At 40.5% G+C, this 15,895-nt stretch overlaps 1 protein-coding gene across 4 annotated transcripts in view; it reads left to right on the forward strand.

The window, feature by feature from the left end:
* UBAP2 (ubiquitin associated protein 2) overlaps positions 1-15,895 on the forward strand; it is a 165,609-nt gene that overhangs the window by 55,433 nt on the left and 94,281 nt on the right. For 3 of the 4 annotated variants that reach the window (XM_073881453.1, XM_025852871.2, XM_025852872.2), the window contains exons 5-6: positions 5,407-5,560; positions 7,008-7,130. In XM_073881453.1, coding sequence (XP_073737554.1) covers positions 5,407-5,560; positions 7,008-7,130 — 277 coding nt within the window. The remainder of the gene's footprint in view (positions 1-5,406; positions 5,561-7,007; positions 7,131-15,895) is intronic. The other variant, XM_025852875.2, reaches the window with a different exon arrangement.

Raw genomic sequence — 15,895 nt, forward strand, 5'->3', positions numbered from 1 at the left:
GGTTTAATCAGGTTCTCATTTTTAAGGATAAGGCTGTATTAGGGACAGGCTATATAAAAATGAACTGTTGTGACAAGCTCAGAATTATCTTTATTTAATATGAAATAAACAGAATGAGTTACATAATTTAAAAAAATCAGATGTTTGGGATAGTATTTCACTATTTGAATATAGCAGTATCTGTGGGTAAAATTCCATGCAAGATAACACTAGTCTGTCTGTTGGGTAAATACATCATGTTAAGTGATGAAATAAAATTTTGAATAGTTTTTGTTTGCTGATACTTAGGCTTATATTTTCTGTTTTATTAAATATGGGGAATGTGTTTACCTCATTGCTAATGGATGTGGTGTAGAATGGCTCTCAGTTTTTGTTTTTGTCTTGTTTTTTGTAGAGAGGGAGAGAGTGGGGGAGAGACATAGGGGAGAGGGTGAGAGAGAATCTTAAATAGGATCCGTACCAGTGCAGAGCCTGACTCAGGGCTTGATCTCACAACCCTGAGATCATGACCCGAGCCAAAATCAAGAGTCCGAGGCTTAACTGACTGAGCCACCCAGGTGCCCCTAAACTACCTCCTTCATAAAATCTCTGTGAATAAGTGAAATATTTCCAAACTGTTAATTGGAGGGCCTGTTTTCTTTTTATATGTTGTAGGTAGGTCAGGATATACTACTTTGTGTTGCCTTTACTTTAGCTCTAGCTGACTTCCTTCTCTTTCTGTGATAGTGGGCTGAATTTTTAAGTCTTAAATGAATGTCCAGTTCTCTGTGTTTTATTGAGTTTTAACTTATTACGATCCTTTGGGACTGAACCCAAAGGAGGTAGTTCAGCCAAAGGAGTTTGAATGATAAAGAACGTATCTTTGGTTACCTTGAATCTGGAAAACCCGTAGTGATTTAGGATCTAGTTTGGTTTCTTCATAGATCAGAAAACAGCAAATTAGGGCCTGAACACAGACACAAAAGGCGTATGCTGGTTGAGAGATGAGAAGGCTGTGGTAGAAATGGAGAGGCAGAGGGAAAGTCCTTTTGAAACTCGGGTTTGTTTAGGATCATTCTTCCATAGTGTTGGTCTTCTCCCCTGCCTGATTGCTGTCTGTAGGAGCCATGGCTAAGCAGCTGTAAGGAATATCTTCCCCTGACTGGGATAGAGTTCATTGGAGTGGAGGTGCTAGACAAAATAGATACTATAGGGTTGCCAGTAGCAAGAACATTTAAAATAAACTATGAAAGCAAACAAATCTTGTCCTTTTTGTGCCAGGATCTTCTGAAACAAAATTATTATTATTATTATTATTATTTTTTTAAAGATGTATTTATTTCTTTGACAGAGAGAGACAGTGAGAGAGGGAACACAAGCAAGGGGAGTGGGAGAGGGAGAAGCAGGGTTCCTGCTGAGCAGGGAGCCGATGTGGGACTGGATCCCAGGGATCATGGGACCGTGACCTGAGCCGAAGGCAGACGCTCAACCAACTGAGCCACTCAGGCGTCCCTTATTATTATTATTTTAAAGATTTTATTTATTTATTTGAGGGGGAGGGAGCGAGAGAGAGAGAGCCCAAGCAGGTGAAGGACAGAGGGAGAGGGAGAAGCAGGCTACCTCTGAGCAGGGAGCCAGATACAGGGCTCGATCCCAGGACCCCAGGATCATGACCTGAGCTGAATGCAGCCGCTTAACCAACTGAGCCACCCAGGTGCCCCTGAAACAAAATTATTACTTTGAAAAAAAAAATGTTAGGAGTAATTGTCCATGATAATTTTAAGGATGAGTTTGTCTTTCTCATGTTAGAGGAGCTATCACAAAGGAAAACATTGAACATGATCATAAGTACTAATAAACCTTTTATTTCATTATGATGCTATTTTTAGTCACAGAATAGTTCTGAAATACCAGTCTCTTGCATTAATGTACTTTTTTAAAAAAAGTAATTTGTTTGTGTTGGCAAATAAGAAGAGGTGGGAGAGTGATTTTTAATTAGCTGGCCTGGAAAGCTGCTTTTCTGATTACTAAATGTAGTGTCTGGGAGGACCATTCTTCCTCTTAGAGTTTTTTCAAGACCTATTCTGCAAGTAGCCAAATTTGGATGACAAAGGTTGTCAGAAGTTCAGTTGAAAATCTTTTATGATTATTTGGTTTGTGTTGAAAGCTTTGTGAGCATGCTCACAGACTGTTGTGTCAAGTGTGCGATACTCTCTTTAGCATTTACAGTGGCATTAGACCAATTGCCCCTTAAGTTTGCTCTCCTTACTTACCCGCACAAATAAGCTGTTGTCAGTCTTCGTAGATTTCACAAGCCTAAGACTTACTTATGGGTGTCCTTTGCTGAATGAAATGGGGTAAGATGTTTTTCTCAAACGTTTCACATACAGGGGCGCCTGGGTGCTCAGTCGGTTAAGCGTCTGTCTTCGGCGCAGGTCATTTTCCGGGATTCCCGGGATTGAGTCCCCATTCGGGCTCCCTGCTCAGTGGGGAGTCTGCTTCTCCCTCTGCCCTTCACCCTACTTGTGCTCGTGCACTGTCTCTCTCTCGCAAATAAATAAATAAATCTTTAAAAAAAAAAGACAATATAAGTTGTATACACATGCACCTGTGTTGACTGTACCACGTGTAATTTTTCTAGGACTTTTACTTACTGTTAACCTAAGGACAGGATTCCATCTTGCATAGGTGTCTTGTTTGTTCATGTTAACAGGCATAATTGAGTTTGTACACTGCAGAATTATTTCTCTGGAATAAATAAGCTTTATTGTTTTCTATAATTAAAAAAGCAGTGCAGAGGGATGCCTGGGTGCCTCAGTCAGTTGAGCATCTGCCTTCGGCTTGGGTCATGATCTCAGGGTCCTTGGATCGAGCCCTACATTGGCCTTTGCGCTTGGCAGGGCATCTGCTTCTCCCTGTCCCTTTGTGTGTGCTCACGGTCTCTCTCTCAAATAAATAAAATCTTAAAAAAAAAAAAAGTAATGCAGAATGATAAAAAGTTAAACATCCTCATTTAGATAACTACTTTCTTTAGTGTGTGTGTGTATACACACACACACACACACACACACACACAGGCTTCTCTTTGAACTAAAAAATGTAATCCTATTTTATACACTGTTAGTTGATTAGCTTGCTACACTTATATCATGGATCTCTTTCTGTGTACATCTGGATAACTTTTTTTTCTAAAGATTTTAGATTTTATTTATTAGAGAGCATGCACGCATGCATGAGAGCATGAGTGGAAGGGAGAGGCAGAGGGAGAGGGAGAAGCCAAATGCTGGCTCCATCCCAGGGCCCAAGGTCCCAGGATCATGACCTGAGCCGAAGGCAAATTCTTGACCGATTGAGGCGTATTTCCTTTGAATAAAGGCCTGGAAATAGAATTGCTGGGTCAAAGCTGTGAACTAACTAAAGTTTGGGTATTATTATTCCCAGGTGGACTTGTAGGAAGATTAGAATAGATCAATATTCACCAGAAGTGAATATACCATATTATTCTGCTGTAACTGTCAGTTGTTGATTTTTAAAAACTATTGATAAAAGCTTAAAGTTGGAAAATAACTTGTTTTAGTATTTTTTTCACATCTAATGATTTTATATGTAACTAAATACATGGGTTGAGTAGAGGCTTGTAGATGTCAAAAAAGTTCTTTCTAAAAAAGTGTGTTTTAGGGGCACCTGGGTGGCTCAGTTGTTAAGCATCTGCCTTTGGCTCAGGTCATGGTCGATCGAGTCCCACATCGGGCTTCCTGCTCGGTGGAAAGCCTGCTTCTCCCTCTCCCACTCCCCCTGCTTGTGTTCCCTCTCTCGCCGTGTCTCTCTCTGGCAAATAAATAAAATCTCAAAAAAAAAAAAAGTGTTTTAAATCTGGCCTCCACTGTTTTGGAAGTAATTCAGCTATGTTTCTTTAATTTTAGTTTATTAATTTCTAGTGCTTATGTTTATTTGGATATACAATATTAGTAATTTCCTCTTGTTCCTAAGAATTTTTTAAGCTTAAAATAGTTATTGCTCTTATTTTGGGATTGAATCACTTCAAATCTCCTGTGAAATGAGGTGGATGATGACAAAGTAAAAAGAAACAAATGGGTCAGTTTGGAGATTTCTCAGTAATGTACCTTTATTGATATCCTAATACCAATTATTTTCACAAGAACGAAGTGTTCTTTTCTCAGCAGTTTATATATATATGATTTGATTTCAGTCACCATTAGAGGAGAGGCAGAGAAGGTTGTTATTTGACTTCTCATTAGAAACACGTTTTTTTTTTTTAAGATTTTATTTATTTATTTGAGAGAGAGAGAATGAGAGATAGAGAGCATGAGAGGGAAGAGAGAGGGAGAAGCAGACTCCCTGCTGAGCAGGGAGCCCGATGCGGGACTCGATCCTGGGACTCCAGGATCATGACCTGAGCTGAAGGCAGTTGCTCAACCAACTGAGCCACCCAGGCACCCAGAAACACGTCTTTGAGGTTGAAATTTTGGTCACTTAGTTTAAAAAAATAACCCCTAATTTTATTTGCCTACCATTAAATTTTTTTAGATGGTTACTTTGGTTAACTGAATAGAGCAACTTATTCCTGAGGTTTTAGGGAAGGACTTTAATGTAATTTTGTATTCTTTGAGCTAATCTACTTATTCATAGGTTTAAGGCCAGCTGAGGTAGGTGGAGGTGGCATAGTGCGGGAGCTTGGGGAAATTACCTTTTATTTTTATTTTTTATTTATTTTTTTAAAATATATTTTTTTAAGATTTCATTTATTTATTTGACAGAGAAAGAGAGATTGAGCAAGCACAAGCAGGGGGAATGGCAGGCAGGGGAGAAGCAGGCTCCTTGCCGAGCAGGGAGCCCGATGTGGGACTTGATCCCAGGACCTTGGGATCATGACCCAGCCAGAGGCAGACAGATGCTTAACTGACTGAACCATCCAGGCGCCCCTCTTTTTAAAAGATTTCATTTATTTATTTGACAGGGAGAGGGAGAGAGCACAAGCAGGGGGAGCAATAGAAGGAGAGGGAGAAGTAGGCTCTCTGCTGAGCAGGAGCCTGATGTGGGGCTTGATCTGAGGACCCTGGGATCATGACCTGAGCCAAAGGAAGACGCTTAACGACTGAGCCACCCAGGCCCCTCGACCTTTTATTTTTAAATCAGCATAGGAAAAGGCTCTGTGGTGGGACAACATATAGTGTGTTGTTAATTCAGCTAGTTGCTGTACTCTTTTGTGCTGTGTGTGGCAACAGGAGCTTAGCAAGAGATTTGCTGTCTTTTTCATCAGGAAGTAGAACTATATGGATTAGAATTAAAATGGTAGGCAAGTGAGCTGCAAGGGATGGGTTATTAGGTCTGAAAGGTGTATATGCACATATCCTTGATAATTGTATACACTTTGACAATTCTGAATGACCACTTTTGTCTTGCTAGACTTCATGGGAGACTGTAGGGGGAAAGAAGAAGAATTTCGTAAAAGAAAGTTCAGAAAACAAAGAGAATAGAGAGAAAAGAAATGAGAGAGAAATAAATCGTGGACGTGGAAACAACAACCGAAAAGGAAGAGGTGGCAATCGTGGGAGAGAGTGTAAGTATATTTCACAAATTTTTATGCACACTGAAAAGCTGAAAGAGTGGTCCATCGAATGCCCATAGATCTAGTTCCTCAATGCAGTGTTTGTTTTTATAGGTAACACTTAATAATGAGCTACAACTGAACCATAACTGATGCAGTTTCATATTAGCACTTACCTTGGCTGTAGGTAGGTGTGTTGTGTGTCTTAAGACTGCCTTCTGTTATTTATCAAGTGCACCCTCTAATTTTAAAGGAGGGTTTTCATTCACTGATAGATAATGCTGTTTATTCTTCCCACTTAATGGATACTCATTGTAATAGGCAAGGGTTAGATTAAGAGGGAGTTTGTCGAATAGGGAAGATTTTTCTCAGTCCTTTCATTTGACCCATATTTTGGCATTATTACCCATAACAGCACAACCTTTTGTGCAGACAAACCATCTTAGAAACTTTTACCAGTGTGTTTATTCCACGGATGTTTACTGAGTACCTACTATGTGGCAGGTACTCTTAATAGGCATAGAGCAATGAAAAAACAAATCTTTGTCCTCCTAAAACTTTTTTTTTTTTTTTAAGATTTATTTGACAGAGACACAGTGAGAGAGGGAACATAAGCAGGGGGAGTGGGAGAGGGAGAAGCAGGCTTCTCGGGCAGCAGGGAGCCTGATGTGGCGCTCCATCCCAGGACTCTGGGACCATGACCTGAGCCGAACGCAGATGCTTAACGACTGAGCCGCCCAGGCGCCCCTGTCCTCCTAAAACTTTTAATGGAGATAGAGTGAGATGTAACAATAAGAAAGAGAAGTTAACATGTTTTGCAGTAATATACGATATTTTAGTGATGTTTTATGTGGAAATTATACTGTGGGGGAAAAACAGAGGCAACAAGATGGTGGTTTTAGGGAGGGGATTGACAAAGTTAAACGGAGTGGCCAAGGAAGGCACTCATGGGATAACGTCGACAACTCATGGAGGTAGGGTAGGCCATGAAAGAGATAAGGAGAGCAAGCTGTGCTCAAAATTTATGTATTATATAGTCATTAATTCCAATATAGGTATGAGGAGAAGATAAGACTCTGCTGGCATATTCTGGATAGCATCTTGGGAAAACCTGTCTCTAACACTTAATTTTTTTAGCAACTCGTTATTTCCTTGGTATTGTTGTTTTGTTCCTCTAGGCCTTTCCAGGCTTCGAACCTAACCAGTGAGCCAGTTTTGGTGTGTATTACATATAGCTGCATAACAAATGTGGTTTTTTGAAGCAGACTTGCTTTAGGGGAGGGCAAGTCCAACTAGAAGAAAGAAAGAGTGGTACATCGTTTTTATTTCCTTACAGAATTTTCGCCTACAAATTAAGCAAGATGTGCTGTCATCAGTTTTTCAGCCACTTTTACTTGGTTTTGTTTTTACCGTTTTCTGATCCCTTTTGTTAAAATTTTTTTGTCCTTCCCTTTGATAGCTCTTATGTACAATTATGTACAAGAGGTGCTCTTTTCTCCCGTAGTTAGAGGTGAAGAGAATGGAATTGATTGCAACCAAAGGGACAAGCCTTCCGACCGTGGCAAGAGAGCTCGTGGCAGAGGTAAGAGAGAATGAGGGAGAAGGAGATGCTTTTGATTGGAAGGAGGAGACAGGCTATTGGTATAGGCATGGCAGTGTGCTCTGAGAGACGGGTAGGTCTTCTGCAATCTTTGGTTTCTTTACTGATGACTATGAATGAAGTGTTTGGATTTACGTAATTTTGAGAAAACTTATTAGTTGGTTTCACCTGAGCTGAGAAAGCCCTTTAAATGAATAATTTAAAACTTGACGCTCTGGGGGCGCCTGGGTGGCTCAGTCATTAAGCGTCTGCCTTCGGCTCAGGTCATGATCCCAGAGTCCTGGGATCGAGCCCTGCATCGGGCTCCCTGCTCAGCGGGAAGCCTGTTTCTCCCTCTCCCACTTCCCCTGCTTGTGTTCCCTCTTGCGCTGTGTCTCTCTCTGTCAAATAAATAAATAAAATCTTTAAAAAAACAAAAAACAAAAAACTTGACGCTCTGATCAAACAATCATTAAATTTTTCTGTTGGATTTTTTTTTTTTTTTTTAAGATTTTACTTATTTATTTGACAGAGACACAGCGAGAGAGGGAACACAAGCAGGGGAAGTGGGAGAGGGAGAAACAGGCTTCCCGCAGAGCAGGGAGCCCGATGCTGGGCTCGATCCCAGGACCCTGGGATCATGACCTGAGCCGAAGGCAGACGCTCAGCAACTGAGCCACCCAGGCGCCCCTCTGTTGGACTTTAATAGATGTGTTTTACCCATATGATACTGGTTTTAAACTTAAAAGTATTTGCCCATTCATTAGCTCTCTTTCCCATCCCTCAATATTTTCTGTTAGTGATCATTTCTTTTTTTTTTCATAATTTATTTAAATTTTTTTTTATTTTTTTAAGATTTTATTTATTTATTTGAGAGAGAGAATGAGGTAGAGAGAGAGCATGAGAGGGGAGAGGGTCAGAGGGAGAAGCAGACTCCCTGCTGAGCAGGGAGCCCGATGTGGGACTCGATCCCAGGACTCCAGGATCATGACCTGAGCCAAAGGCAGTCGCTTAACCAACTGAGCCACCCAGGCGCCCAATTTATTTAAATTTTTATTTAAATTCCATTCAGTTAACATATAGTATATTATTAGTTTCAGGGGTAGAATTTAATGATTCATCAGTTTCTTTTTTTTTTTTCCTTAAGATTTTATTTATTTATTTGACAGAGACACAGAGAGAGAGGGAACATAAGCAGGGGAGTAGAAGAGGGAGAAGCAGGCTTCCCATGGAGCAGGGATTCTGATGCGGGGCTCAATCCCAGGACTCTGGGATCATGACCTGAGCCGAAGGCAGACGCTTAATGACTGAGGCACCCAGGTGCCCCTGTTAGTGATCATTTCTTAACATTTATTAACTTGGGATGTCATTAAGCTACTTTAATAATGTAATTTTGTATATGTTAGAGTTCTCAGGGTCATAAAATCAAGATACACTATGGAAATATGCAGATACTGCTTTGGTTCAGTGGATGAGCTACCTGAACTGACATGTTGTTTGAACCATTTTGTTTCATTTTTCTTTTTAAGATTTTATTTTTAAGTAATCTCTGCACCCAACATGGGGCTTGAACTCACACCCTCACAACCCCAGAGATCAGGAGTCTCATTCTCTACAGACCAAGCCAGCCAGGAACCTCTGTTTGATATATTATTAAATGCAGTTTTGTGACTGTTCTCTGCATGAGCAGTTCATAGTGGCAGAATTTTTGATCAGCAATATTATTAAGCATAGGAGTAATGTAGGCACTGTATGTTAATTACCTAAAATTTAAATTAAAAAAAGAACATAGGCAATATGTATAGTACCAACTCCCTTTGTTGTTCATTCAACTATCATTTACTAAAATACTATATTTGCCAAAGGTAAATGATAATCCAGAGATGAGAGAAGGCAAAACTATGTACTGATTTGACCGGCAGAGTGAAAATAAGATTAGAATTATTTATTTGACAGAGGGGGAGAGAGTGCGTGAGCGCACAAGCAGGGGAAGTGGCAGGCTGGTGGGGAGGGTGAGAAGCAGGCTCTCCACTGAGTAGAGAGCCCGATGTGGGGCTGGATACTGGGATGCTGGGATCATGACCTGAGCCAAAGGCAGATGCCTAACTGACTGAGCCACCCAGGCAACCCCATCTAAACCAATTTTAATTCCCTTTTCTAGCCTTTTAAAATTATGATCAATTTCAAATTTAGATGAAGTGGAGAGAATAGTTAGTTGAACCAAATGTCCCCTCCTTCTTAGTCAACAACACTTAAAGATTTTAGCCATATTGGGTTTTATTTATTTATTTATTTTTAAAGATTTTTATCGATTTATTTTTTATTTATTTGACAGAGAAAGACACAGCGAGAGAGGGAACACAAGCAGGGGGAGTGGGAGAGGGAGAAGCAGGCTTCTGCTGAGCAGGGAGCCCGATGCAGGGCTCGATCCCAGGACCCCGGGATCATGACCTGAGCCGAAGGCAAGTGCCTAATGACTGAGCCACCCAGGCGCCCCGCCATATTGGTTTTATAGATCTCTATCCTACCTTCCTTCACTGCAGAAGTATTTTAAAGTAGATATTTTGGGTCACTTTACCCCTAATTACTATGGTAAGCACCTCTGAAAAAGATAGACACTTTCATATATAATCATAATGCTATTTTAAGAGTTCAAAAAATCATAGTAAACTTTTGGTGTCATCTAATATTTAACCCATGTATAAATTTTCCTGATTACTTAAAAAATGTCTTTTCGTAGTTGATTTCTTTGAATCAGGATTGAAACAAGATTCATACATTACATATTTTGATTCTCTTTAATCTAGAGTATATTCTTCCTAACTTCTTTGTACCTCCCCTTTTTTCTCCTTACCATTGATTTGTTGTCAGAACCATGTTACTTGTCCTTTAGGTGTCATGTTTCACATTATGCATTGGTCTTTTTGTTTCTTGTGGTGTCACTTAGCTTATTTCTTTAGCTCCCTTATTTACTGTAAATGTAAGTTAGTTTTAAAGATTCAAGCTCAGTTTTTTGGGTAAGCATAGAGGAGGTTATGTATTCTATATTGCACTGCATCAGAAGACCTGCTTATGTTTTCCATTTAATTTTTGTAGTGTTGTTTAGGTTAATGAATGAGTTGTCCATTTTTAGTGAGTTTATCAGTAGGTATTAGGTTAACTGCATTTCTGAACATAATCCTTATCTTGGTTTTTATGGTTTAGTTTTTATTTTATTTTTTTTAAATTTAATTTCATTTTTATTTATTTATTTTTTTAAAGGTTTTATTTATTTATTTGAGAGAAAGAGAATGAGAGATAGAGAGCACGAGAGGGAAGAGGGTCAGAGGGAGAAGCAGACTCCCCGCCGAGCAGGGAGCCCGATGCGGGACTCGATCCCGGAACTCCAGGATCACGACCTGGGCCGAAAGCAGTCGCTTAACCAACTGAGCCACCCAGGCTCCCTTTAATTTCATTTTTAAAAAATATTATTTCTTAGCACATGCGAGCAGGCTTGGGGAGGGGTAGAGGGAGAGGTAGAGAATCCCAGCAGAGTCTGAGCTGAGGGTGGAGCACGACATGGGGCTCAATCCCACAACCCTGAGATCACAACCCAAGCTGAAATCAAGAGCTGGCTGCCCAACCGACTGAGCCACCCAGGTACCCCTATGGTTTCGTTTTTAAAAGAATTCTCTTGGAATTGAAGATGAAGATTGCAGCATATGTAATTCCATTCTTGATTTTCTTTGTGACGAGTAGTCTGCTCAGGGACAGCATTGGGCCTTGCTTGGTCTCTCCAATGTTGAGGGCTGTAGCTAGGCCTGTTTTGGGGTACTTACCTAAGACTTCAGAGTTACCTATCTACAGAATGTTTTTCTCTCTGTGAGTTGGACAAAAATGGAATAATTAATAATAGCTAATATTTACTGTGGGTGTTTATTGTGTAGTAGGCCTTTTACTTGTAATTTACATTTTTTTCCTTTAATTCCCCCAGTAAAACGTCTGAGGATTATTGTTGCTGCTGGTGGTATTCTCATTTTACAGATGAGAGAACTGAGTCTTGAGAGAGGCAGATTACTTGTACATGGTCAGGATTTGAACTACTTCTACCTATTCTGGAACCCAGGTTCTTCAGGGAGATGAAGGGCGGATGGGAAAGAGTCAAAGTGGATAGTAGACTGGTTATCTATCTTGCCTCCTTCCTTTTTCAAGGATTCATTTTTTTTTTTTTAATATCAGAGGTGGACATAAATTGCTTTTCTTTATGAAAAGTTGGAAGGACTTAACTAGTGGGTCACCCTGAAACCATGTCTGCTTGGAACTATTATTATGAGACACTCTGAATTGAAGGAGCCAAAGCAAGTAAAATCTGATAAAATGATGATATTGGCTTGCTTTAAAATCCCTAATTCAATACCTGATCCTTTTTTTTTTTTTTTAAAGATTTTATTTACTTATTTGACAGAGAGAGAGACAGCAAGAGAGGGAACACAAGCAGGGGGAGTGGGAGAGGGAGAAGCAGGCTTCCCGCGGAGCAGGGAGCCCGATGCAGGGCTCGATCCCAGGACCCTGGGATCGTGACCTGAGCCAAAGGCAGACATGTAACAACTGAGCCACCCAGGCGCCCCTACCTAATCCTTTTTAAGAAAGATGTAAAGTAGTGGTAAGGGACTCAGATTGACCTTTTATAAATCAAGTTTGACCAAAAAAAAAAAAAAAATCAGTCTACTCTACCCTCACATATAAACTTAAATGAGTTATAAATTATATATTTTTTAGAGAGAGAGAGAGAGAATGAGAGTGCAAGCAGGGTGCAGATGGAGAGAGAGAATACCAAGCAGTTGCCATGCTCAGTGTGGAGCCTGACACGGGGCTGGATCTCACAACCCTGAGATCATGACCTGAGGCAAAATCAAGAGACGGTTGCCTAACTGACTGAGCGACCCAGGTGCCCTGAGATAAAATTTTTTATCATCGTTTTATATGTATGATTTTAATTAAACTTACTTTTTCAAAGAAATGAATCGGACGTTGTTTTGTGTATGGGATTTTTCAGTTAAATTTTACTTTTTCTGGGTCGCCTGGGTAGCTCCATTGGTTACATGTCTGACTCTTGGTTTTGGTTCAGGTAATGGTGTCACTGTGGTGGGATCAAGCCTCGCATTGATCGGGCTTTGCGCTCAATGAGTGAGCTTCAGATTCTCTCCCTCTCCCTCTGCTTCTCCCCTCCCCGCCCCATAAATTACTAAATAAAAATGCTTAAAAAGTGTACTTTAAACTTTACTTTTTGAAAAAAAATTTTTTTTGTATCATAATACCTATATTTAAGTACATTTAAATAAATTCTTGAAAGGGTTGTGGTCTGTCTGGAGATTTCTTTGAATTGCTTTGAATCTGACATCCAGCCCGGGGCAAGAGGGGGAAAACATTCAGTATCCTATATGCTCAAAACCACAGTTATTTTGCTTATGAATATTAGTACAGTTTGATAGTAAGTTAATAATGGTGCAGGACAAATAGTTTGTTACTTTAATAATTAAGGAATAAATGTCTTTTGTTTTATTAACATGTTACTTACCAGAAGACTAGTTGTAAGTCATTTAATGTCTTAATTTACTCTGTTGTGGTCTGTTTAATTAGCCTTTTAAAACAGTTCATTGGGGGCACCTGGGTCACTTAGTTGGTTACGGGTCCTGGGATCGAGCCCTGAGTCCGACTCCCTGCTCAGCGGGTAGTCATCTTCTCCCTCTCCCTCTCTGCATGCTCTCTCTCCCTCTCTCACTCAAATAAATCTTTTTTTCTTTAAGATTTTATTTATTTGAGAGAGAGAGAATGCGCACACATGCACAAGCAGAGGGAGCAGTAGGTAGAGGGAGAAGCAGGCTGCCTGCTGAGCAGGGAGCCCGATGCAGGACTCGATCCTGGGACTCCAGGATCATGACCTGAGCCGAAGGCGGTCGCTTAATCAACTGAGCCACCCAGGCGTCCCGCAAATAAATAAATCTTAAAAAAACAAAACAGAAGAGTTCATTGTTCTGTTCCTTTCCAGTTATTTTTGGTTTGTTGGGTAGTATGCAGATATTAAGAGTTAGGGTTAGGAACAAGTATATGCTGTAAAGTGTATACTTTAAAGACAGTTCTGGGGGATCTGGGTGGCTCAGTCGTTAAGCATCTGCCTTTGGCTCAGGGTCCTGGAATCGAGCTCCGCATCGGGCGCCCTGCTCAGCAGGAGGCCTGCTTCTCCCTTTCCCACTCCCCCTGCTTGTGTTCCCTCTCTCTCTGTCTCTCTCTCTCTTTGTCAAACAAATAAATAAAATCTTTAAAAACAAAAAGACAGTTCTTTAAAGTCTCCATTGCATTTATTCTTAGATTTTGACCATACTTGTAAGCTCCTCTTGCAGGCTTTCCATTGGCTCTTCCTTAGAATACTAATTTACATTTGTGATTAAATGCTAACATTTCAAATTGTTGGGGGGCCTGGGTGGCTCGTTTAAGCGTCTGACTTTGGCTCAGGTCATGATCTCAGGTTATTGGGCTCGAGCCCCACATCGGGTTCTCTGCTCATCAGGGAGCCTGCTTCTTCCCCTCCGTCTACCCCTCCCCCCTCATGTGCGCGTGCTCTCTCTCAGATAAAATCTTTAAAAATTGAAATTGCTAATGAAACTTTTCTTCCTTATTTTTTGCCTTAATCTGCATAGTATTGGCTTAAAAAATACTATGAAACAGCATGGATTTAATATGGTAATCTGTAAATTTTGGGGTAATGAGTTTGGAAGTTTTCCTTCCATTTCTGTTTTTTGGAACAGTTTCAGAAGATTAGGTATTAATTCTTTTTTAAATGTTTGGTAGAATTCCCCTGGGAAGCCTTCTGGCCCTGGGCTCTTGTTTGTTGGGAGATTTTTTTTTTTTTAAGACTTTTTTTTTTTAAGATTTTATTTATTTGAGAGAGAGAGAATGAGAGACAGAGCACAAGAGGGAAGAGGGTCAGAGGGAGAAGCAGACGCCCCGCTGAGCAGGGAGCCCGATATGGGACTCGATCCCGGGACTCCAGGATCATGACCTGAGCCGAAGGCAGTCGCTTAACCAACTGAGCCACCCAGGCGCCCTGTTGGGAGATTTTTGATTACTGCTTCCATTTCCTTGCTAGTTATGGGTCTGTTCAGGCTTTCTGTTTCTTGTTTCAGTTTTGGTAGTTTATATGTCTCTAGGAATGCGTCCCATTTCTTCCAGATTATCTAATTTGTTGGGATAAGTTGCTCATAATATGTTCTTATAATTGTATTTCTTTGGTGTTGCAACAACTAATATTTAAATACCTATTGTATTGTTGCAGATAATGCTGGGAATAAGCAATGTCCCTCACATATGGGTGGGAAAGGAGAAGAGACAGTCAAGTAAAAACACTATTTGACTTAAGAAAATGATTGGTGGGGCACCTGGGTGGCTCAGTTGTTAAGTGTCTGCCTTCAGCTCAGGTCATGATCCCAGGGTCCTGGGTTCGAGCCCCATATCGGGCTCCCTGCTCAGCGGGAAGCCTGCTTCTCCTTCTCTCACTCCCCCTGCTTGTGTTCCCTCTCTCGCTCTGTCTCTCTCTGTCAAATAAATAAAATCTTAAAAAAAAAAAAAAAGAAAATGGTGATCAACTGTCAATGGGGTCTTCTTTATTATTATTTTTGTTCTTTTTAAACTTTTTTTAGTAATAAATCTCTACACCCAACGTGGGGCTTGAACTGACAACTCCTAGATCAGGAATCTTAGCGTCTACTGACTAAGGCAGCCAGGCGCCCCTATAAGGGTCATCTTTAGATTGAGTGGCCTGAGGAGGTTGCTGAGGAGGAAGAAAGCCATGTGAAAGTCTGGGTAGGAACACTTTTTTTTTTTTTTTTTTAAGATTTTATTTATTGATTTGACAGAGAAACAGTGAGAGAGGGAACACAAGCAGGGGAAGTGGGAGAGGGAGAAGCAGGGTTCCCGTGGAGCAGGGAGCCCAATGCGGGGCTCAGTCCCAGGACCCTGGGATCATGACCTGAGCCGAAGACAGACGCTTAACGACTGAGCCACCCAGGTGCCCCTGGGTAGGAACATTCTATGTAGAAGGAGCAGCTAATGTAAACATGGAATACAACTTGGATTTTTTTTTTTACATAATTAAAAAGTACTTATGGGAATATAAAATATACATGGAAGTGCTCAGGGTATAGTTTTAACATTTTACCTTGAAATAAAATAAAACAGAATTTTGCGTAATGCTTACTCAGATTTCCTGAATTTTGATATTTAACTATTTGTTTTATTGTTTATATGTATTGTTTTTTTTCCTGCAACCTTTGAATATAAATTCCAACATAATGCCATTTTACCCCTTAATATTTTGTGTATTTCTCCTAAGAAAGAAAGATACTCCCTTATGGAGGTATCTTACAGTGATAAAATCAGGAAATAAGTATTGATGCAATTTACAGGCCTTACTGAAAAGTTTCCAGTTATCCTGTAATGTTCTTTTTTTTTTTTTTTTGAAGATTTTATTTGTTTATTTGACAGAGGGAAACACAGTGAGAGAGGGAACACAAGCAGGGAAAATGGGAGAGGGAGAAGCAGGCTTCCCGCTGAGCAGGAAGCCCGATTCAGGACTTGATCCCAGGACCCTGGGATCATGACCTGAGCCGAAGGCAGACGCTTATCGACTGAGCCACCCAGGCGCCCTATCCTGTAATGTTCTTTATGGCAGAAAAGTATTCTGGTCTAGGATCCAGTCCAGTATCACACATTGTATTTAGCTCTCATGTCTC

The sequence above is a fragment of the Callorhinus ursinus genome, unplaced genomic scaffold (genome assembly GCF_003265705.2).
Source record: "Callorhinus ursinus isolate GAN/ISIS: 27379988/994484 unplaced genomic scaffold, GSC_fseal_2.0 scaffold42, whole genome shotgun sequence".
NCBI classification, from domain to species: Eukaryota; Metazoa; Chordata; class Mammalia; order Carnivora; family Otariidae; genus Callorhinus; species Callorhinus ursinus.